This window comes from Lycorma delicatula, chromosome 6 (assembly GCF_047948215.1).
Source record: "Lycorma delicatula isolate Av1 chromosome 6, ASM4794821v1, whole genome shotgun sequence".
NCBI lineage: Eukaryota > Metazoa > Arthropoda > Insecta > Hemiptera > Fulgoridae > Lycorma > Lycorma delicatula.
The window spans coordinates 162,912,734-162,939,134 of NC_134460.1; the positions used below are offsets into that span (position 1 = coordinate 162,912,734).

Consider the following 26,401-nt stretch of genomic DNA (forward strand, 5'->3'; position numbering starts at 1 on the left):
ACTGCTGTGTAAAAACTACACATAAAATTAGCTAGAAGAGAGACCTTTCTACATTTTGTAAAAAAAGAATAAATTAACAAACATATATGGTTAAAACAACAAAATGAAATTAAAATAATTATTTAATAACAATATCATTAAAATACCCTGTTTAAACTAATTAGTTAATCGTAAATAAAGCAAAAAAAATCAAGTATCCTACCCATTTCCCAGCCATGAAAAATTATTATAAAAAAAATGATGTGTAAAAATTAAAATTTAAGTTTTATTATAAAAATATTATTTTTTTCATTTTTAAAAAAGATTTTTTGTCATTTTATATAAAAATGTATAAAATAAATAACCTATATAAATATAAATAAATAAATTAACAACCGTGTATAATTGGAGAGTTTATAAAATTAAGTGTGAATAATGAAAATAGTAGTATCACACCGATTAAATGAGATCTTTCATCACCAAAATGAAGCACACACCGGAAACGCGTAGCATTTCCAATTATTTATAATATCACATTTAAAAGTTCAATCTCCTAAAACTAAAATTTTATGAATAAATCAGTCTGTATCGGATGACCACTATAATCATCTAAATAGCAGTTAATAAAAAAAATAAAACATACATCACAAGAAAATTAAAAAAAGTCCTTGATAAATTAATTTTTTCTCCTTTCTAAGATTGTTAAAAATGATCGTCACGTAAATAAGATTTAATATTTTCTCTTTATAATAATGACAAAGTAGTACTGGCATTTTAACAGTCCTTAAAACATAAATAAATAAGATGGCAAAGTAAAATTATTGACCTACCAGACCGACCGATTCACTAAAATATTTAGTCCTTAAGAAAAAAGAAAGAGAAAAACTGTTATCACTAAAACTTCAAAACCAAGACTAGATAAGCATATGCTTAAGTCCCATGTATTAAACATATAATAACATCCTATCGATAATCAGTCCCCATTATTCTGTAGATAGAATAAAAATATATTTTGTATTTGTACTTTAATCAATTTGCATTATAGTTCATTTATTTACCTATATATATATATGTATAATTTATATAGGTAACAATTTATAATCGATAATAATTTATCGTTGTAAAACCAACGAAACTGAATATATATTCTATACTATACAATATATCACATTTGAAGAGGAATCAAGGTAAATCCTGGACAAATGTCCACCAACATAAATATGTTGTACAAACATTTTTAAAACTGCTACACACATTTTTTTTAAATATTTAATGTCTCTTTTAATTAATAAACACTGGAATGAACAAAAACACATTTTTTCAATATACAAATTGTAATATCATTGATGACCACTTTAAAAAAATCTACACAACAAAAAAATATCAAATTGAATATTTTACTATGATTAGCAATTTATCTGCGATCTCTGTATCTGTGATGATCTCTATCACGATCCCGATCACGATCTCTATCGCGATCACGCTCTCTATCACGATCCCTGTCACGGTCACGTTCCCGATCCCGATCTCTTCTTTCACTCGTTCTCCAAAGAAATTCATCGACAGAACGATCATACGATCTCTTATCTGAATACCCGTTACTTCTAGGCGGCAACGGATACTCAGGGGGCAGTGGAAGCCCTTCATAATATCTAGGTGGAGGAGGTAATCCTTCATACGGTGAAGAAGATGAGAAAACAACACCTGGAGGCGGAGCATAAGGCATCGGAGGGAGTTGATGTTGTAGGTTACGCATGTAATCGGCAACATATGCTTCAGCCGCAGCTGCTGCACCACCAAATGGCCTACCTCCATCTCTTGAACTATTGAACCACATCGATAACCGCTCTCTTGAACGTGTAGTCGGTTTATATATGCCACCGGTCGATGATAATCTACTACGACCGCTAAACATAAACTTCCCTCTGGAACTACGATTAAATGAACCTCTTCCACGCCACGCGAAGGAAGGAGTTCTGAGCGAGAAACGTGGACCGCTGAGATTACGGCCAAAACCATCACGACGATACCTTGAACTTCTTGGACGTACAGTTTTTGCAGCTTCTTTTGATCTTCTAAGGATTGTACTTAATTCTATGCCTTCATCTTCAGGAAATAATCTACATAATTCTTCTGCTACTCTTGGCTCAATTTCCTGCCCATCTCTGCCAATTTTAACAGGTTTCCCTTCGTTCCAAGGATTATACAAATGCATAGTACTATTAAATGCTAATTCTTTCCGACAAATCCAGTCTACTTTAAATACACCACCAAGAGCTTTGGCATTCAGTCCTGGTGGCAGAACCCAGTTAATAGGTGGGACATCACGCCGAGATTCACCATAAAGTCTCGCAAAACCAGCAAATTTCCCACTCTCTTTAACAGAAAATATTAAAAGTACGTTCCTTGATTCTTTAAAAGCCTGATTTAATTTAGTTTCATTCTGAGGCAATGTAGACCAGACACCTTTAGCTTTTGAAAGCGTTACATTTTCTGCATTATTACTCTTTATTACAAAAAACCTTGCATCACGAAATAAATAATTCAATTTCGTGAAGTAATCATATGATTTACTTTTCTCTCTAGATTTTGGTCTTTTAGGTTCTGGAGTAGGGCTTTTTTTATCTCTAGAATTTCTTTTATGCCTTGATCCTCTTCCTTTATGGCCAAAAGATGACTCTGAACTCACTGAACTGATCACTGCTTGGCTTGAATCACTATCCGATGAGGATGATGTCACTTCACTCCGCGTATCATACTCTTGCATTTCATCCAATTTCAATTCATCTCCCACATCATCTCCATAATTCAAACTGAGGTTTTCATTTTCGTTTGTTTCCATCGCTTCCATTTTTTAATAATTATTTATATTTCCACTTATCAGGATTTCGCAGTCGGCCAGCAAAAAAATCTGCAAAACAGAAACAAACCAATGTAATTAAAATGAAAATCAGTTATTTTAATTTTGTTAATACTAGAAAAGTAGACACGTACTTAATACAAAGAGCTTAAAAATCATGAAATAAATATGCAGAAGCAGCAAAGATGACAGTAACAAAAATAAATTTGGGAACTATATCTTCTAAAAATATAAGAATTAGCTAAGATTATATGATGTAACGTGTTAATAAAGTTATGGTTTCTCTCCAATGGGAATCACTCAGTCCCATTGTTGTTTGATGTCTACATAATTCTGGGGATGGATGAACATCTTCCTTAAGGAAGCCAAGCCTGCTCTTGGGTGGCTTTATATCTGAAGGAAAAGCAACTGGTTGCATCATACATTTGGTTTGTCAAAGAAAAACTTTTGATAAGCAGTAAGCTGTTCCTACCTTTGGATAAGATATCATAGCCTCCAATGCACTAGAAACAGGATGGTATTCATGACAAAAAGGGTCATAAACTACTTATGATCACAATTATTGTTCCCAAATGAGTAAAAATGCCTTCGATCCAATGAGTGTTAATGGCAGAGTTGAACTCATTTCCTTTGGGTAAGATTGTTTGCTTTTTCATTTCTCAGCCCCTTTGTGACTAAAATATCCCTTTCCCACCACCCACAACTTCCTCTTATTACTTAATGCACCATTCCATGGTTTCAGCTAAATAATCACTGGAAACGAACTTAGGTTTTGGGATCCTGAGGAGTTACTAAATCCTTGGCATTATTTAATTACTGAAGGAAACGTATTTTTTTTGTAGCATATTTAGGTTATTGAATGCAAAACCTCTGAAAACACACTGGGCAAGATGACACTACCTGAAAAGACCCTGGGGCTTTCCTTTTGATACAGTTCATTTTATACAAGTTTCTGTGTAATTTTTACCCTTCTTTGCCATTTTCAATTTGCAGGTGTAAATCTCCCACGCTACAAGCTGGGATCTCTGCTGAAAATTTAGCCGGTTTGTTGCTGTGATTTGGTTAATAGCTGGCAATGGACTGATTAGGAGGCTTTGTTCTTGTCTGATGACTACAAAGTTTAACAACTTAAGTTTTATCAGATAAAGGTAGACTATCAAATCACTCTAAAAATACAAAACCTTTCCTGGGTATTTGTGTAGCTTTGGCAGAGGCAGCTCTGCCTATGAGCCTCTCTAAAGACTCTGTTTCCTATCCAGTAGCTAAAAAACATTGGTCCAAGTCAGTTGTTGGTTACAGTCCTAATGTATGTGAGCGCACACACACAGACACCGAACCTTGTAGAATTTCTATTGTTAGTATAAACAGTTAAATAAATTTTTTTTAAACTTAAAGAAAATAATTCAGAGTATCACAACTGCCCAAATTAACACATTATTCTTTACTAATTTGGAATATCAATCATTTTTTGAGATATTAATTTTTTGGACTTATTCTTACTATTAAAATTTCATTTTTTGTATGCTTTTTTTTGTACTCTAAAACCTTTCTCTACTAGAAAGTAATAAATAAATTTATCTATATTTTTTTAATCTTAAATTATTATACTTTTGAGCTGAATTTGAAAAAAATAATATAGGGAAAAATAATTTAATTTACAGCTATTTGACTATTTCTATCTAAATTAATAACCATTAAATATCATAGAAACTCTTTATAATCAAAGAAATAATACAAATTAGTATGATGTGAAGTATGATTATAATAAAATACCTGAAAAACCTAAAGAATTATAAAACAAGACATACATCCATATGCTGATAAGGATATATATCACTTTTTGAATGGAAGGTTAGTTTACAATAGTATTCAAATTTATAAATTATTAGAATTTAATTACATTTACTCAATCAGATTTACAATAATACTGATTAAAAAAGAATTGCTGCAACTTTATTAATTTGTAATTTTGTAAATGTTTAAGTGTTAGTTTTTTTAAAATTAAAACATTTAATTTTTAAAGGGCATTTAACTTTTTAATGTCTTTTAATTCTAAAAACATTTAACTAACTTTTTTGAATTTTTTTTAAATATGTTTTTATTTGTTATATGATTATTATTACGGAATATTTTGTTAATTATTACCTTATTTGCACAGAATAAGGTTATGCATCTTCATATATTGTAATTGCTATTACTTCATATAATTACTTCTGTACTTAAGTAAAACGGCAAAAATTAAAACAAAACTTTTAACTACTTATATGTAATTCAAAATATGGAAACTGAAAGGCTTAAATGTCAAACAAGGATTATCTGGGTAGTTTTTAATCAAGCGGTTAAATAAATAAATCTTTATTCTGATTAATACATGATAATAAATGTTATATATCATGTCATTTTAATCTAGCAGACTGTTTTTCAATGGAAAGGGTATATAAATTAATTTCTTGTTTTTTTATTATCTGTGCTAGTTATTAACAAACTGCATAATTGTGATATGCAAAAAGAACCTCAGGAACAAGAAGCAGTACTCATTTTTCACCGAGAGTAAGGATGTAAAATACCAGTGCCTGTGGTGAACTGAGCGACAGTGTCACTAGTACAGATATACATGATAGGGTCAAGTTAATGTTAAAATATCAAGTACCAATACAGATAATAAATTATTATAAAAATTCATAATAATCAAAGAAACAACAATTATTTAACTGACAAATTGATAATTAAAGTAAATGCTTAACTTTTTAAATAATCGTTAAATGTTAAATTTTACAGTAAATGATAAAAATAACAATTACATATGCAAACCAGGCCAACATTTTGACCTATTCTGTTTAAAAACCCTCACTATTTTAGGATTTACTTGCTCCAGATACATCAGTTTTCACAGAAAACGTGCAATACATCAGGCTGAACCAGATCTGCTATAACTGTTATTACAATTAAATTTTTAAAAGCAATTTCAGTAATGTAAAACCTGTTCATACCTCTTTTTCATCAAGGTACATTCAATATAATTGAATGTACCTTGATGTACATTCAATTAATGTTGTAATCGTTTTAATTTAACCACCGATAGAAGCAGAATATACATTCAACGGCGTATTAGCAAGATAATACAAAAATAATAAACATTCAAAACACTTGCACAACTAACTGTTACATCCATTCCAGTACCAGTTGTTTTGATAAACACTGGCTAGCAATGTAAATCTCAAAATAAATTACAAAACAAAGTTAAAATTTATAAAATTAAGGCACTAACATAAATAAATTTCCAAGGCCTAATATCAATCAAAATCAGTAATTTAAGGAAAGAGCAAATAAAATGAATGAGGAAACACAGAGCAACCTTTTAAATTTGAATATTATTATCAAAATAACTCTTTAAAAAAAAAACAAAATATCATATTGTTTACCCACCTGAATTAGGTCTCTGATAAAATAATATTTACATACACATATACACAACTACTAATACTGTTGGCTTTTACTCTACAGCATAACAAAACACAACAATCTAATCGGCTTGGCAAGGCCACTACTATCTACAAACTTCGACGACACTATAACGATTCGTCAGAAATGCCTTAAAAAGAAGCTAAACATGACACAAAACTTCACGTTTGAGTTAACATCATGACAGAAATATATTTAAAAAAATGAAGACGGCAGAATTAAGTTTTCAGTTAAATTTAACAATATTGTAATTTAAAGCATCAAGCTCTGAATTTCAGAATGTTATTATAGTCTCACATTTTTAAATCATTATTAATGATATAATCTTAATTTCATTCTAACATAAAATAAATTCAATATAAATAATTATGAAGCACATTATTGAATCGATGATTAATTTGATTTTTTTCTTTCTCACAAAATAAAATTATATATAAATATTTAGGATTTTATTAAGCTTAAATTTATTTTTTTTGATGATTCAATTAAATTTATGTAAATAATTACTATATATAAATTACTCATCGTTCCTACTCCATATTATAACTTTCTGTTGGCTACAGTTTGTTAGTAAAATGGCTGCTAGCATCTGTGGTGTGTTAGGAAACGATCTTCAAGAATCCGTTAATGGATCAAAAGTTTTGGTTGTTGGTGCGGGAGGAATTGGATGTGAACTTCTGAAAAATCTTGTACTTACTGGCTTTAAAGATATTGAAGTTGTAAGTTGCTTACTATTGGTTTATTTTTAATATTGGCGGGATGTAGTTGTTTCAGGCTAAATGTTAGGTTAGCGAAACTATATTTTGAATTGGAAAATAATATTCACAATTCTTACTATTAAATTGCATAATGAATTTTGCTGTTCTATTCATTTTTACTATACTCGTGATTAGTATTGCACAAATATTTCTTAATGTACGGAGTTTTTATTGATTTGCAATAGGCATGGTATGGTTTAATGATTAAGATTGATAGAAAATTTTTTTATTTTATTTTTTTTTAAATTGATAATATATTCAATTTTATTTTAAAACTGAACTAGACCAAAAACTAATCCATGTATTTTTTAATTTTAAATTCAATTTTATTAAAAAAAAATGAACTTCTGCAGTCAACCTGCACAGTATGTGCTGTAGTTTACCTTGGAATCCAGTCTACAAAAAACCACTTTTTTTTGTCTTCAGTCATTTAACTAGTTTGATGCAGCTCTCCAAGATTCCCTATCTAGTGCTAGTCGTTTCATTTCGGTATACCCCCTACATCTTACATCCCTAACAATTTGTTTTACATATTCCAAATGTGGCCTGCCTACACAATTTTTTCCTTCTACCTGTCCTTCCAATATTAAAGTGACTATTCCAGGATGCCTTAGTATGTGGCCTATAAGTCTGTCTCTTCTTTTAACTATATTTTTCCAAATGCTTCATCTATTTTCCGCAATACCTCTTCATTTGTCACTTTATCCACCCATCTGATTTTTAACATTCTCCTATACCACCAAATTTCAAAAGCTTCTAATCTTTTCTTCTCAGATACTCCGATTGTTCAAGTTTCACTTCCATATAAAGCGACACTCCAAACATATACTTTCAAAAATCTTTTCCTTACATTTAAATTAATTTTTGATGTAAACAAATTATATTTCTTACTGAAGGCTCGTTTCGCTTGCGCTATTCGGCATTTTATATCGCTCCTTTTTACTCTCGGCTAGAATTACTATATCATCAGCAAATTGTAGCATCTGTATCTTTTCACCTTGTACTGTTACTCCGAATCTAAATTGTTCTTTAACATCATTAACTGCTAGTTCCATGTAAAGATTAAAAAGTAACGGAGATAGGGAACATCCTTGTCAGACTCCCTTTCTTATTACGGCTTCTTTCTTATGTTCTTCAATTATTACTGTTGCTGTTTGGTTCCTGTACATGTTAGCAATTGTTCTTCTATCTCTGTATTTGAACCCTAATTTTTTTTAAATGCTGAACATTTTATTCCAGTCTACATTATCGAATGCCTTTTCTAGGTCTATAAACGCCAAGTATGTCGGTTTGTTTTTCTTTAATCTTCCTTCTACTATTAATCTGAGGCCTAAAATTGCTTCCCTTGTCCCTATACTTTTCCTGAAACCAAATTGGTCATCTCCTAACACTTCTTCCACTCTCCTCTCAATTCTTATATATAGAATTCTAGTTAAGATTTTTGATGCATGACTAGTTAAACTAATTGTTCTGTATTCTTCACATTTATCTGCCCCTGCTTTCTTTGGTATCGACTATAACACTTTTTTTTAAGTCTGATGGAAATTCCCCTTTTTCATAAATATTACACACCAGTTTGTATAATCTATCAATCGCTTCCTTACCTGTACTGCGCAGTAATTCTACAGGTATTCCGTCTATTCCAGGAGCCTTTCTGCCATTTTAATCTTTCAATGCTCTCTTAAATTCAGATCTCAGTATTGTTTTTCCCATTTCATCCTCCTCAACTTCCTCTTCTCCCTCTATAACACCATTTTCTAATTCATTTACTCCGTATAACTCTTCAATATATTCCACCCATCTATCGACTTAACCTTTCGTATTATATATTGGTGTACCATCTTTGTTTAACACATTATTAGATTTTAATTTATGTACCCCAATATTTTCCTTAACTTTCCTGTATGCTCTGTCTATTTTACCAATGTTCATTTCTCTTTCCACTTCTGAACACTTTTCTTTAATCCACTCTTCTTTCGCCAGTTTGCACTTCCTGTTTATAGCATTTCTTAATTGCCGATAGTTCCTTTTACTTTCTTCATCACTATCATTTTTATATTTTCTACGTTCATCCATTAGCTGCAATATATCGTCTGAAACCCAAGGTTTTCTACCAATTCTCTTTATTCTGCCTAAGTTTGCTTCTGCTGATTTAAGAATTTCCTTTTTAACATTCTCCCATTCTTCTTCTACATTTTCTGCCTTATCTTTTTTACTCAGACCTCTTGCGATGTTCTCCTCAAAAATCTTCTTTACCCCCTCTTCCTCAAGCTTCTCTAAATTCTACAGATTCATCTGACACCTTTTCTTCAGGTTTTTAAACCCCAATCTACATTTCATTATCACCAAATTATGGTCGCTATCAATGTCTGCTCCAGGGTAAATTTTGCAGTCAACGAGTTGATTTCTAAATCTTTGCTTAACTATGATATAATTTATCTGATACCTTGCAGTATCAGATATAAATATCTCAATATAATTGAGTAAACATCTAAATACTGAAATAGTCTCTAAGTATTCATCAGTGCAAAAAAGCCTTCATTCAAGCTTATTCGTCTTATAGCTTTTTAACAATTTTTTGATATAGACTTAGTTTCATGAAACAGTTTATCAAAACAAAAAATACTAAAATAAATATTTATAATTCTTTCTGCCAATTTGTTATATATATTCTCAATAATTGAATGGATTTATATATCTTATAGAAATTGTGAGTATTTATATAGTTTAGGGTTACTTCTCTGTAATGATGACTCAAAGATTCTAATTCGTATTTTTCAAATAAATTAAGTGACAATTTGATGTTTTTATTAGCTGACCCCCTTCCATTATACTATAGCTAACAGTACTATAATAAATTTTATACGTAATCGTAATTAAATTCTAAACTGTAAGAACTCTGCCAAGTCTGGATTATAAAAAAATGGTATATTTTATTTGGTACTTGTGCGTTAACCAGCACCATACATATTACTTTTCTTAATTTTCTTAATATGAAGTATTTTTTATTTATCGCTGTGAAATATCACTGTTCTTATTAATAAGTTGTTTTAATTTGTATATTTAATGTTAATTAGATAAGGTTAGTGAGCAAAGTGAGTGCAGGTTATGTTGATATACATACAATTTGTCAGTGCATGGAATCAAAATAATCTAACCAAACATAACCACATCTAATTTTAATGTTAATTAGATGAGATTAGCAAGTGTAGGTACACATAACCTAAATTATATGCGTGCTGGTTAATGGCCAAGTATATTTGAAATTATTTTATTTGAAATTTCACAATCACTTATGAAATGTTAATCGATGATAATTTTTTTTTCTGGGTGAAAAACACTTCGGTATTATCATCTCCCGAACACTATTTGTTTTAAAAAACTAAATATTAAAAATTAACAATTAAAAACAAAAATCTTAAATAGTTTGAATAACACTCTCTTTGAATAAATCCCTTGCCAATTACAACATTAAAATCAGTTTGTATGTACTAAAAATTAAACAGATTATCTTACTTACATTTAGAACTAACTTATTGGAATCTAATCATTCTTTTAATCATGTAAGTTGCTTTATCAATTTATAGATTTAATTTAAATTATTAATTAATTAAATTACTAATTCTAACTAAGGGTGGTTTCTTGACCATTTCAAAAAAAATTCTGACTTGTTTCCTATATGTTTCAGAACTTAAAAACTATTTTTTTTTTTTTTTTTTTTTTTTTTTTTATTTAAGCTATTTACTTCTGATGGCCATTTTTGTTACACTGTGCACACCTATTTTTATGATTGGGATTTAAGGAAAAAATCATAAATAAAAAACTATTGCTCCTGGAAGGATGAACAAAAGTAATTTATTGATATTTTCTTAAGGTAAAAGTTTGTCCAGTGGTTTATTTACCTCTCTCTTCTTTCTATGAGAAAATTATCAATAAAGTTAAACATGAAAAACTGAAATTTCACTTTTGGTCATTTTTTTCAAGAGGCAGGGATTGCATACACAGTTTAATTTTTTTATATTTTGGTATATGTTAGTAGTTATACCATAAATAATATTAATGGTGGTATACTTATTCCTAAAGTTTTATGAAATTTTGAAAACTAACTTTTTTAAAAAATTGTAATTTTGGCTTCAAATAACTCTGATCAGGCTGTTGATAAAAATCTCAAATTTGCATAACTTACAGTGTTTTTGTAGATGTTTATGGCAAATAAAAAAGTTTCTTCTGTATTGTACTACTAAAAAAGTTATAAGCTCTCAAAAATCATGAAAAACCTGTTAAAAGCAATACACCATTTTGACTCGCTAAATAACTGTTCCAAGGGGGTTTCTTTTCTTCTTGGCACTAATATTTTTACACTTATTACTACAGTTGGAAGTAGAGTTGTTTCATTCAGTAGTTTCAACTGTAGTGTTCATGTTATAACATGAAGTAATTTCCAGTCGCCAGGAAAATTTGTTATAACATACTCATTTATGCTTGTTGCAGCTACAGACTGGACATTCTAACATTAGTCAGTGACCTGTTCATATCTTTACAGTGTGTCTCAAATTTCATTCTGTATTTGGAAGTGTTTATTAAATAAATATTTATTTAATATTTACTTAATAATATTATATTTGCAAATTATAAAATCAGTTAAATTTTTACATTATTTTCAAGTAATTTCGTATAAAACAATGGAAGAACAATGTTCCATAGGAATTTATGTGAATGAAGAGTATATAGTACAGTGCCAAAAGAACTCATTAAAATTTGTGAATTTAGTGATTAAAACCACCAACTTATTTTTTACGTGTTAATTTCGATATGACTAGTGTTTGTAAATATCATGAAAAACATTTTTGTCAAAATTAAGTCACCTGTAAGGACAGTTCTGTTGTGTGACCCTTTGAGAACTCATAAAAAACAGTTAAGAAAAACTTAAGACAGATAACAGAGCAAGCTCTTAAAGAACACATTTTTCCAAATTTAAATTTAGTTCCTTGAAAATCTCTTTATGTTAACTGTTTCAAAAGAATTTTTTCTTAGCAGAACAAAGAACCATATGAATGCAAAGACCAAGAGCAATACATTACCCCACATCACAATATTGAACAATTGGATGCTGCTTGTAACATTTTGGGTATATCATCTCCATCAAAATTGAAAAAATTAAGCACCAATCAAAGGCCAACAGCATTAAACTTCAAAATAAATAAGATATCTTAATAATTGATGTAGACCCCACATGACTTCCTTGTACGCCTATTAAATTACACATACACATTTTTTTTTAATGAAAAGTGCATAAAATTTTATTTCATTAATCAGGGGTGCAGGAAATGTTATATTCACACCAAATTTCCCCATAACACATGTTTTTTCACTAAAAATTTCTCTAATCACATGTTGTGATATTATCCGCATTCATACAGCTAATATTGTAACTTCCCATTCAACATGTTCTTAAGAAGCCTTCATGTTAGATGTTGATTTGAAAGAAGAACCTTAATAATCAAAAACAATCCAAACACAGATCTTGGCACTGAGCTGTACAACTGAACTTTGTCAGTTCTTCATGAACATCAATTGTTCCAAGAAGTTGATAAAAAAAGTCAGCATTTGAAAATTGGTTTAAATTCCTTGAATATTCTATTGCTTCAGTGCTGTTACCATTTTTTTATATTCTCCGTTTTCTTTTGAAGGTTGTAAAAAATAAGACAAAATCCCTTTCAAAGGTCTTATACATTCTTAATTCACTTTCGCCTAATCTAGTTGGCTGAAATGATTTTGGATTCATGAATCCAATGCCTAATTCTTCGGCTGTGTTTATTAGTTTTTCAAACTCAATCCCCCAATTGTAACTTTCATCAGGTTACGTTAATACCTGTACCTGATTGCTCAGCCAATTACATCCTTTTTCTTTCCTGACATTTATTACACACTCCAATCTGTGAGCTATGTCTCAAGTAGGTATTAAAAAATCTAAATCAATGGTTTTGACATAATAAAGTAATTTTCTTAAGGACTCCCAGGTCAAAATACTGGCCATATCGTTCAGTTGTTTGTCAATGTTAATTTTAAACTTATCCAAAGCTAATTTAATTTTTTCTACAAGAGGGTCAATCTGCAAAGTCCTGCGAAAATGGACATCACTTCAACCTACTACAGTGACAGGTCGTTCTCACACAGTTTCAAGATAATAATCAGAAGAGATATCACAGCTATTTGTAAATAATAAAATAAAATTACATTGCTACAAACACAGGCAATTTCATTGAAGAAAAATTAAAATTTTGCTACAATTTATTTTTTCTTCTATAGTGTTTACAAAAATAAACCATTATAAAAACAAAAATGAATTCTTGAAAAAAGCTGTAGGCTACTCATTGAGATCTCAGTTTGGGTAAGTTTGATAAGCATTTTTGAATCAAAATTGGTATTGGTTAAGTTATTAAATTACAACATATTATTAATAATTAAAAAAATATATATTTAAAATATTGAAAATTTCAACAACATATGGGCGAAATACAAAAAATGTAAAGTTCAAAGAAGACAAGAAACCACCTTGGAGCACTTATTTAGTCAAAATGGTATCATTTTTAACAGATTTTGCCGATTTTTGAGAGGTTATAAATTTTTTATTAGTACAACACATAAGAAACCTTTGTTATTGGCCATAAACATGTACAAAAACAATGCAAGTTATGCAAATTTGAGATTTTTATAATCAGAATTATTTTAAGTCAAAATTTGAATTTTTTTAAAAAAGTTAGTTTTCAAAAATTCATTAAAATTTAGGGGTAAGTATATCACTGTTAATATTATTTATTGTAAAACTACTAACATATACCAACATAAAAAAATAATTCAAACTGTGTATGCCATCCCTGCCTCTTGAAAAAAATTCAACTTTATTGGTAATTTTCTCATAGAAAGAATAGAGATAGGTAAATAAACCATTGGATCAATATTTTACCTTGAGAAAATATGATTAAATTGCTTTATGTTTTATTCTTCCTGGACCAATAATTTTTTAGTTAAGATTTTTTCATAAACCCTTACAATCACAAAAATAGGTGTGTGCATCATAACAAAAATGGCCGCCACAGGTAAACTGCTTAAATAAAAAATAAATAGTTTTAAGGTCCTGAAAAAATTGGGTAAGTTAAATTTTTTTTTTAATTTGTCAAGCAACCAGCTTATGTTTTTCTAGTACGTTTTGAATGGATTGACCCAACAGTGTCATTAGGATAACATAATACTTACAGATCAGGATTTAGTAGTTCAATTATATCATTAAATAATATCATATAAATAATTATAGCTGAAGAATGATTCCCTGAGGAACAATCATGATTATTTTTGTTGTAAGTTCTTTCAAATATTTACCCTAATATTATTTCATATATTTATATTTTAAATAAATAATATGGTCTTCAATCACATTTATTTTATTATTGCATCCTTTATAATCAAGTTTTTACATAAGTTTCCTTTAATCAAGCCATGTAAATGCTGGGACAGTTACTCTTTTTTTATTTGGAGGAGCATGTTTATGCAATCCGACATGATCTATATGGTTTATTATTACATGTTGTTAACTTTCATAATATTTTAGTGGTAATCATATTTTCGAAATATTAAATTACATATTTATTATCTGGTTTTTATTTTTTGTATATATATGTATCTTAAAAAAAACTCATTTAGTACTAAGTTTCCTTACCAATAAGTTCATGGAATATAACATCCATTCACTGGAATAATGTATTTGATTTTAAATTGTATTCTTAACAGCCCCCACAATTCAAATCAAAGAACTTGACTGCGTTTACTAATTCAATATGTTAGTAATTTTTTGAAAGAGTTCTGTGTTAAATTATATGTTTTTGTTCATTATTGGAAATTATTTAAAATTAGTATTATTTTACCATGTATATTTTTCTTTTATGGTGTGTAGTTTAGTTTTTTTAAGCATATTGTTAAGCTCTGCAGTTTATTCATTGTTTTGAATATCAGTCATGTACTCTTATTATTCTGTATTCAAATAATATTACTTCTCAAAGTTTAGAAACCATAAATGGATAGATATGGAGTAGTTCTACCTGGGGTGTTTGAAGTACTGCTAGTACCCGTTACTGTAACAAGAGTTTTAGGTAACAAGAAGCAAATTATTGGTTCATCCTCGTTCTCCTGCATGTTGATTGAGCTTTAATAAGTAATACTTCATTATAAACATACACAACATTCAGATTTAAAATCATTTGTGACGGAACAGCTACAATAAACATGATAGCATTTCAGAAATAGTTATTATTCTGGCTGTACCAGGGACAATATTCATTAAAATTTCTTGGTATTTCAGTTTTAAGTACCTTCCTACTTTTACAACCTGTTAATAGTATGCTCATCAGTTTTTAAATGAATTTTTTATTAATTTAAGTTCAGTAACACCAGTTTACTTATTAAAATTAAGAAGCATTGTCACTTTGTAAATGAATCTTGGTTACTTGTCAAGATATTTTTTTAACTGAAATATTAACTTGAATTTTAGTTGATACATTGATTAATAATATTAAAAATAGAAATTTTTAAAATTAAATGTAAAACTATAAACCATCTGAAGTAAACTAAATTAAAATTTTTTGTGTAAAAAAAATCTGAAGTAAACTAAACCATTATCTTAACTGTTTGTTATACATCTAAAAAATGGGGTCATTCTATGTCAAGTGGTCCAGTTTTGAAAATCATCCCCAGTTGACCATCTCAAAGTATCAAATTTTTGGTGGAGGTTCCCCATGTTCTGAAATGTAATTTTATCAAATTGCAGCTCTTTATCCGCTATGGCTGATTTTTTGTGGCCTCTTGAAAAAGACGTAGTTACTTATTGTTTGTGGAGGCATGTAAAAATTGTTATCTTTGACTAACAATTTTGATGGCAGTTACAAAGATACAGATTCAAATTCTGGTAGTGATGGTTAACTTTTTATGCTATATCTGAATATGTTAGTCACAAGTTTCTTTCGGAACCGGGTTTTGAGATATAGTAGTTGAATTTCAGCCAAAAATTTGTCACAACATTTTGGAAGTCAGTTTGAGCTTATACAAGGTGCTACCCAAAAGTTTGGGGAATTTTACCATAAAAATGAAATAGTTTACCATAACTTATAATTTCCGCTGTCTCCTTCAAAGTAAGCCCCTTTGGCATTGATACAGTGATCCCAGTGTTTTTCCCATCATTCCATGCATACCCTGGAAGTCTGCAGGTGTAAGTGTTCGACGGCCTTTCGATTGAAATTTTATTTTCGGAAAGAGAAAAAAGTCGCACGGGGCAAGGTCTGGCGAGTAGGGTGGGTGGGAAATCACTACCGTCTTTTTGGAAGCCAGGAAATTCCAAATGGCTAGAATTTCCAAATGATGTGTGCGCAGGCGCGTTGTCATGCTGCAGAAACCAGTTGTTACCCCACAGATCTGAACATTTGCACCTAATGCTTTCACATAACCGCTTCTAAACTTCACAATAGAAAATCCCATTGACAGTTTGACCAAGACAAACACATTCCTTATGGATAATGGCTTTGATGTCGAAAAAACAATCTTCATTGACTTCATGTTGCTGCCAACTTGGTGTGCTTTTTTTGGCCGCAGTGAGCTTGGCGACTTCCACTGCGACGACTGCTGCTTAGTTTCAGGGTCATACCTGTACACCAATGTCTCATCTTCAGTTATGATGTTGGAGATGAAGTTAGGATCATTTCTTGCTGAATTTTTCAATTCACTACAAACAGCTACGCGATTTTGTTTCTGGTCGCGGTTCAATTTTCTCGGTACGAATTTTGCAGCAATCCGTCTCATGTTCAAATTGTCCGACAAGATGCATTGCACGGACCCATATTACATTTGTACGATTGCACAAACATCATGGATTGTTTGTCTACGATCTGGATCAATAGCCTCTCGCATTTTCCAGTGTTGCGCTTGTTGATGGTCTTCCTGAACGCTCATCGTCATCGAACTTTGTTCATCCATCTTTGAATCGTTTGTGCTACAAAAAAGCTTTACTTTTACTCATAGCATTGTCACCAAATGCTTCCACAAGCATGCGATGGGTTTCTGCACCGGTTTTTTTAAGCATGAAGCAAAATTTGATGCAGGTTCTTTGCTCTTTAAAATTTGCCATTTAGAACTTCACCTAAGCAGTAAACACAACATTACACAACCGCACGAAAGTCAACAATGCAGCCTCTCACCGTCACAGCTGTTGGAATACTGATTCACAAAGAGTACTGTTAGCCACATCTACAGGCAGCAGATCGTACCAGCAATGGTTTGCGCGCGAAATTCAAATTCCCTGAACTTTTGGGTAACACCTCGTATATTTCCTTATCTAATTCTTTAATTGGAATGAGACTTTGCAATTTGAAAAAGGAAATAATTATGAGTAGGATCCTGCAGTTTAAAAGCAGTTGGAATCTTATGCCAGGAGAACTCCATCGCCAAATTTGGTCAAAAAATTTTTATCATAATTTTTGGCCTATTTTCGAAGGCTTATATCAGGTATACTTTATCAGATTTTGTTAGTTTTTTAATAGGTTGGAAGGGCAGCTTTTAAACAACAATCCATGCATTTTGTTTTTTGACCCCCAGATTATAGTAGGTAAGAAAGCTTTTCATAGATATTTAATATTTTGCATGTGACAGATTTTTAATCTGTGGGCATTTGTAATTAATTAAAATAGCTGAAGGTGGAAAAACATTCAATGCTTCAGAATATTATTAGATTTTTAAAGCATGTTCTAAAATTTACAATATAAAAAAAAAAATTGCAGTCTATGGGAAAATTTTGGACTATTGTCGAACTATAGGCTGATCTGCAAAATCCTTTTTCTAGAATGTTCTGGAAAATTACATTTCTTCTAGATTTTATTTCTTCTTTATTTTAAAGAAAGGGATGAGCATCAACTTTTTGTGAATTAGCATAGTTGTTTGTGAATAACTTCTATAATCATTTGTGATATTTATTGTTATCTCCAAATGTGTTTTGAATTGTTTAAAAATGAGTGAAATTCTTGTCCCCTGCCATTTTGGCAAGCCTGATGGCTCTGAATGCCACAAGTCATTAACGTTTAATTATGGAAAAGCTTTTTTGTTGTCTGTGAAAGAACTATCAGCCATGGACAAAGACTTTTACAGCAGCGATCTGGAATTAGCTTTAATGAAGATGCTGACATATGTTCCTACCATAAATCTGTTTTTCTGTTAAGTTTGAATTCCTGCAGAAGGACTGCTATAATCCATTTGGAAATGAGTTGCACAAAGCTAGAAAAGGATTGTGGCCCATTGATATTGATTCTTCCGACTGATTTAAAAGCTTTAACAAATTATGACTTCAAGCCAGGCCAAAAGTTACGCCCATGAAATAGGAAGTAATTGCCTCAAAGAGAGATTCAGCAAAAGGATAATCAACCAGAACCAGAATCTAGTGATGTGGAAATGCTAGAGGCTTCTGGAAGAATGGATGGCTTACTGTCACTACTTGAAATCTCTCCAAGCTTAAATATGTCAGCAGATGGGATTCAAAAAGCTACCTGAAACGGAGGGTAAGAAGAGCACAAGATGTTATTGCAGCAACTGCTGCTGGTTTGAGTGTTACTGATGTAATGCAAACATTAAAAAGTAAGCAGAGTCAAAGACGTAAAGATCTGGTTATCCTAATTGAAGAGTTCAAAGCCAAACTTTTGATCTCAAATCGCCCACAAGTTCAGATTTTGATATGGACAACCAGTTGCTGGTGTATTGAGAAAACAGTTGATGAATTCCAGGTTTCAATGCAAATGGTGAAGCAGGCCAGGAAGGTCAAATCTAAAGTTGGTATTTTGGTGATGCCAGAAAAAAAGGAGCTAAAAAATTGAAGGATGATATTTGACAGTGGGTCCTCAAAATTTTTGAAGATGATGAATTTTCCCAAATCAATTCAGGAAAGAAACATTTTGTTTCAGTTAGGATCAATGGTGAAAGATTATGATTTGTGGAACTAATAGAAATAATCAGTGGATCCATACATATAGGTTCAGCCTTGGTCACACAGATGCCTGCCCTGTATGTGGAGATTGCTTACCACATTTATTTTCAGTGCTCTTGATTCACAGACATACGCAGGGGGATGCTGGACATCCTAGGCCGCAAGTACATGTTTCACCCAGAGGAGGTGCAGGAGATCATCCTGAGCACAGAGAACTCTTGGAAGGCGGTAGCATGTTACACCAGGAAGTGATGAAGGAGCTAAGAGCATGGGAGGAGGCCCATATGGGAAGGAGATGCCAGAGGGTGCCGTGTCAGACAGGCCCACGGCTGTGTGCGTAGGGACCCTCCTGAGAATGTGGCGATCGTCTTGGTGCAGTGAGGCTGTGGGCACTCTTGCTTCCCTGGGCCTGCTGGCATTGCATCCCCCTTTCTGAAGTAATGCTACATAGCAGTTCCAGAAAGGGGGAGGAAAATCAAGGGTGGAGGTTTAGTCGGTAGGGCGCAGCCACACATTTGCATTCTAATAACATCTTGCGGAACCTGTTAGTGAGCCCAACACTTATATGGTCGGTAAATGGGATTTCACCTCTGTAAAAAATAATCTACTTAAGGCATATCACTTACTAGCTTGTAACCAGGCTAATATGTGGCTTTTTGCATGTATGACAATACTTGGTGGATTGGAAATATATGTGATATATGAAGAACATGATGCACTCTCATGGTGCACTCATTCTTATCATTTGCCCCCTAGAAAAGGACACTTACTGGATTCCAGAACAGCACATTTTTGCTATTCATGAAGTACCATCAACGACATGACATCATCAGGATGACAATATATGTATCCAGAATACATACATCCAGTCTATGATTGAGAAACAATTTAAGCTGAAGTGGAATTAAATGTATTTTGTCAAAGTGTTTCTGACTACTTTATATATTTTTATTTTATTTTGAAGCCGCTGTTATTAAACTCTGTTATTACTGCTACGACTTTATTTCATTTTGTTTATGATTTTTAGTATTTTTGTGCATGCGTAATAAATATTTTAAAATGTTGTGCTTGCTCTAACAGATATAATTAGTTGAAACTGCCTCAGCTCTGCATTTAATAGGAGGCAAGGTACAACCTAATACAGTTGACAACTTCGTTTTAACAGGCAGAAAAATGGATGATATTATTTTATAAAAATTACTTTCTGCTAGAGAGTATTCATTTAGTCCATAAACATTACAGAAAACTTGCTGCCTTTGTGAAAGATGCATTATTTATCAACTGTTTTTCTGCCACTTATAAACTACAGGTCAAAAAACAAACTGCTTGAATTTTGTAGTTTAAAAGTTGCTCTTTCTAACTATTATAAAACTAACAAAATCTAATAAGGTATACCTGAGATATAAGCTTCAAAGTTAGGTCAGAAATCGAGCTAAAACATTTTTGATCAAATTTGATGATTAATATTAACTGACATAAGCCTCCAGTTGCTCTGAAACTTAGGATGTTACACACAATTATGCCCTTTTTTAGGTTACAAAGTCTTGTTCCGATTTAAGTACTAGGTAAGTAATTAAATAAGTTGAAACTTTAAGTTACAAAATGTCGCAGCTGAATTTCAGGTGCTATATCTCAAAACCAGGTGCTAAAAGTAACTTGTGAACAACATATTTGAATTCAGCATAAATTGTTCAGAAATTATTAAAACTCAAACCTATAGCTTTATTACTGCCTTCAAAATTATAGGTCAAAGTTAGAATTTTGTTGCATATATGAGAACTATGAGTAAGTACCCTTTTTTTAAGAGATCACAGAGAATCAGCAATAACAGATATAGAGCTACAGTTTGGTAAAATGACATTTTAAACAGCGAATGTCTGCGCAAATCTTGGAGGTGGTTGACTGGGGACCCCTCATTCACTTGACATGGAATGACCCAAATATGAAATTTTTTTTAAGAGTCATTCTCATATTAGTATTATATTAAAGATGGAAAACCACTATTAGAATTATACCATTTAAGACATGTTGAAGCTTCGGTAATTATATGCTGTTATGGACTCGCATCTGATTTTGATGAAATTTATAATATATCTTATTTACGACTAACTTATTCAATACAATTAAAATTATTAGTTGGAAAAACCTTTCACCTGACTTACGTCCCTTATAAGTTGCACAGTATCAACAAAAACTTTGTTATTCAGCCCTGCTCAAGTGTAATATTCATTATTTTTTAATTAAATAATTTGGTTATGGTGAAATTGAGCATAAAGTATGGATTTTGTTAAATATGCAGTATACATTATTTATTTGAATTTTTTATTAATAGTATGTTGGTATTTACACAACCACCAAAGAACACCGGTATCCACAATCTGGATTTGAGTACTAGATTGTGGATACCTTTGTTCTTTCGTAGTTGGGTTTCAATTAACCACACATCTCAGAAATGGTCGACCTGAGACTGTACAAGAGTACACTTCATTTACATTCATACATATCATCCTCATTTATCCTCCTAGTAATACCTTATGGTTGTTCCAGAGGCTAAACAGAAAAAGAAAAAAATACCTTGGTTTAAGTGAAATTTAATGGTTAATGTCAGATTATGTAAGGTAAAGTAACTAATGACTTTGTGTACTGAACTTTGTAAAATAGCAAACATAACCTATAGCTTGCTAACCTCGTCTAATAATCTTGAATATTAAAATGGCCAATTGTTAGGCTGAGCCCATACTTGTACACAATAACCAGTTATTTTGTTTGAAAATAACTTGTATTAAACATGTAGAGTGCTGAATTAACAAAATTTTTGTTGAGGGTACCAGGTAACTTATGGACATAACTCAGGTGAAAGGCATTTCTGATGATAATTTCAACTGTAAGTAACTTAGGATCCAAATAAGATATATTACAATTTTCTTCAAAATCAGAGGCGAGTCCATAATTATATATAACTATCAAGCTTTCATTTGAATGCTTCTATATAATTTAGGATATTAAACAATCTCCAACAATCATTTCTACTTGGAAATTTTTGCCAGTGAAATAAAATGGAATGGAATGCAAAGTTGGCGGGAGTTTATAGATTCTCCCTTCGGATCGCAGAACCTGGACAGAGTCCCTTGCTGCTGGATGATTCTAAATCGGGCGTGTTTTTAAAAGGTTTATTTTAAGTGACGGGTCTAATTTTTCAAGTTTTGTCTTATTTAATATTTAGTATTTTTAAGGACGGATTTAATGTAAATAGTATTGAATATATTTAGAAAATGATAATTGTGTCTAAACACAGTTTAATGCAGGTAAAGGATTATTTTTAGAACGTTCCTCTAACTGCTTTTTTTCCATTATTACAGAAGTCACAGTGTCTTACAGTAAATTGTTACTATAAGTCTGTAAGTGTTTGCTTAAAACTTCTATAAGTTAGGCAAATTTTTTCTAAAAGAAAACCGTTTAATTTTTTTTTTTTATTTATGTTTGTTTGCTTATTTAAATTCAATATACTTTTATTATTTTCAGATTGATTTGGATACAATTGATGTAAGCAATTTGAACCGTCAATTTTTATTCCATAAACAACATGTTGGAAAATCAAAAGCTGAAGTCGCAAGACTAAGTGCATTGAAATTTAATCCAAATGTAAAAATTAAAGCATATCATGATAGTATTATCAGGTAATTCAGATAATTGATTTTTTGTTTTAGAGCTTTAATTTAAATTTAATAATAACTAATAAAATTACTAGTTATATTTTTATGAGATATGTTTACGTATTAGTAGATACTTGTTAATGATTGTAACATGTTCTAAATTACATTTGATTGTAAAGTATAGTCTATGATAATATACAACTGGTGAATAATTATGGTTTATCAGTGATAATTTATTCTCTATATATTATTAACTGTGTTCAGTCAGCAGTGTTGATTATTGGTGGCCAGAATTTTAATGATTAATTGGAAAGGGTTGCTGTTTCAATATGATCTAGCTCAGATTCAAAGAAATAGAAATGTAAAATAATTCTATTAGTGTGCTTCAATGTTTATAATTTTATCTTATCTCGTATAATTTATCAAATTTAAGTAATCAAATAATATCAGCAACATTAGAATAACAAATCAAACTCACATTTTGAAAAAATATGACAATCATTCAGAAATTTCTTGCCTGGTACAGAGATGGCGCAAGTATGACCAAGCGATTATATTTAACAAGTACGATCCTTTAGATGGCACAAAAGAGTTTAAAGGTTTAACCCTGATAGATACAAAGAAAGGGTCCTGTTAAAGGATTCTTCCCCTTTTCAACAGTAAAAAAGTGGGAGGCTGAATTTATATATGGTCTTACATCCATTCAAGATGAATGCTCAGAATACCCAAAAATTGCTATGACCGATGAAATTGTAAAAAATCTATGGTTCCTTATTGATCGTCAATTAAAGGGATGTGAGCTTTCTGACTTTGCAAACATCTTGATTGACCATGTCCACTAAATTTTATGTAAAGTTTTGGTTTTATACTTGACGGGTACCGTGTTTGTCAAGTCAGTGAAAAATGTATTTGACCAATTTCTCTCAACAGTGTTTATATTTATTTAAATAAGATTCTGGTGATTTTCTTCAATATTTTATAACAGTAGATGAAACATGAATTCATCATTACACCCCAGAAATCAATCATTGCTCAGTGCACCTGAGAAATCGGTTTCATTTGCAGGAAGAGTCATGGGTTTAGTTTATCGGAATTCTTGTGATGCGGTGCTGATTGACTAACCGGCTAAAGACATTGGGAAATATTATGTTTCACTAGAACTGATTGAAGGATGCTTGTTCAGTTTTTCCTTTTGTGTAAACCTTTTTTGTTTTAGTAATTCTGATTATATTCAGTAAAGTAATTAGTATTGAAATAATAACTGAACTAATAAAACTTCTACATTTAAAAAAAGAACATGAGAACCTCACATTGTTTAGTCTTTAGCTACACTTTTATGTTAAGAAGTGCCATTGCATTATTTTCACTATTATCTTACTATACATCACATTCATAGTACATGTTCGAGATTGAACATTGCATGAATCTGTATCAATATGACTATTTTGATACCTTTTTTGAGTCCATCTGCACAGTATGTCAATGGAAGTCTTTGTATTTGTTTGCTGTGAGGATTATTATGTATTATTCTCCTTAAAAAATTTAATATATATATTATATTATATTTTATATATATATATATATATATATATATATATATATATATATATATATATATATATATTATCTTAATTTTTTTAGATGATCTTTAATTGGTTATTTGCATTAGACCAAAATATTGTTTTGGTTAATGATTAATTTTCCCATAAATGGGAACCTGCCTAACCAAATTTTCATATCCATCTATCCCTTTTTTTATATTTAAATAATTTAACTGATAATTTTATCTTCATAGTTTTAAGATTCTAAAATTAGGTTATCAATAATTTTGCTCTCAGTTAATACACTAAAGACAATTGCTTGTAACTTCGCATTTCCTGTGAATCATACCATAATTGACTTTGACTTTTGTTTTACTTACAGTGTGCAACATATTAAAGTTAACATGTGTTTATTTTACCCTTTCCATTATATTGCTAACTAATTTTATTATTTATTTTTGCAAGGTAAATTAGAGCGTTAAGAGTTTATCTATGTAGTCGATCAAACTATTGTACTATTTTCTCGCAATTTTAATCCAGTAAAAAACTTCTACACCAGCCCAAACTATCTTAAATGCTTCAAAAGTTGACCTCATTTATTATTTTTGCTGTTTTTAAGGAAGTAATTTCTGTTGTAGTAAACATTTCTAATTCCTGTTTCTGGAAACTAAAATTAACCTTTTTATCTACCTGTTTAAATTTTCTTTTATAGATGTATGGAATGCACATTTATTTTTATTTTTTTCAGCATCTTGTGTGTGACATATTTGGTATTATGAATTTTTCCCTTAAGTAATTTTTTTTTATATATTTATTTTAGTTGTAACCAAGTTGTATTGTAACTGCAATAAATCATTACTAATGTTTCTTCTTTTGAATACTTTACTTTCTACACTACTATTATTCATAATTTTACCGTGCTTTTGCAGCTAATTTAGAGATATCAGATATGTGATTTTCATTAACAAATAAAAAAATGTTTAAATAAGCTAATGCTCCTTACATATCGTTGTCAACCTAATAGGATGACCTACGACTAAAGAACTGCTTAATTCTAAAGCTAGATTTTTTCATTAGTTGTATGTGGTACGATTTGTAGTTTGTAAAAATTTCAAACTGTCATACACATTTTCTTGTTACTTATTAAAAGGTAATTAGTGAAGAATATCAGTTAGAAAGTTGAAACTGAGATCCATGTAGTGCATAATGATTATAAACTAATGATTTTAAACTGTGTAGAAAAATCAACTACTTGGCGGTGAAGTTATGAATTGTTTTTCATAAATGATTTGTTCTTATCTAGATTTCAGTTCTTTCAATATACTTGTTATTTTGGTAAAACTTTTTTCTCAGATATTCCATGACACATATGTTATATATCTATTTGAAACATAAATTTTTATATTTCATTAATTTATTTTTTCAGCAAAGATTATGGGTTGAACTTTTTTAAGCAGTTTTCAGTAGTGTTGAATGCACTAGATAATCGTGCAGCAAGGAATCATGTGAATCGTATGTGCCTTGCGTCTGGTGTGCCATTGGTTGAAAGCGGTACAGCCGGTTATGAAGGTCAGGTAGAATTAATAGTTAAAGGGAGAACAAAGTGTTATGAGTGCTATCCTAAAGCACCTCAAAAAACATTTCCTGGTTGTACAATTCGTAATACTCCTTCAGAGCCTATTCATTGCATCGTATGGGCCAAACATTTATTCAAGTAAGTATAAAGATATATTAGATTATATATTTATTAATTATTATATGTTCATTTCATCTCTTAACTGCAAAGGTTGCAAGTATTTATTTTGATTTCTTAAATAAAAATCTTAATTTTTTAAAAATTTGTATATATTGTCACCGTGTTTGCAACTCGATCAGGATATTGAGAGAGATTAACAATTTAAGAATTTTTATATAATTACAACAGTAGTAATAATAATAATAAAAGACGGTAATAAACAAATAATAAAAGGAATCAAAACCACAATAACAATAATGAAACAATGATTAATACAAAGTAGAACTTCAAGTAAGGACCAGATTTATATACAGGCAGTTAAACATAAAAACCAGAATTCAGTCCCACTGATAAAAGACATTATAATGACTGCTAACATTTACAGCTAAAACAACTGGTA

General features: G+C 30.6%; 2 protein-coding genes across 2 annotated transcripts in view; one reads left to right on the forward strand and one right to left on the reverse strand.

The window, feature by feature from the left end:
• Positions 1–1,234: 1,234 nt before the first annotated feature.
• On the reverse strand, positions 1,235–6,422 carry Ythdc1 (YTH domain containing 1). Its single transcript, XM_075368962.1, has 2 exons — positions 6,266–6,422; positions 1,235–2,890 (listed from the first exon to the last, which is right to left on the reverse strand). The coding sequence occupies exon 2, from the start codon at positions 2,828–2,830 to the stop codon at positions 1,394–1,396; it is 1,437 nt and encodes a 478-aa protein (XP_075225077.1). The 5' UTR covers positions 2,831–2,890; positions 6,266–6,422; the 3' UTR covers positions 1,235–1,393.
• A 447-nt stretch (positions 6,423–6,869) lies between these two features.
• The window catches only part of Uba2 (Ubiquitin-like activating enzyme 2), a 62,630-nt gene continuing 43,098 nt past the window's right edge, over positions 6,870–26,401 (forward strand). Inside the window, exons 1-3 of the mRNA XM_075368963.1 lie at positions 6,870–7,020; positions 22,595–22,749; positions 25,693–25,980. Of these exons, the coding sequence (XP_075225078.1) occupies positions 6,877–7,020; positions 22,595–22,749; positions 25,693–25,980 (587 nt within the window). The 5' untranslated portion in view covers positions 6,870–6,876. The remainder of the gene's footprint in view (positions 7,021–22,594; positions 22,750–25,692; positions 25,981–26,401) is intronic.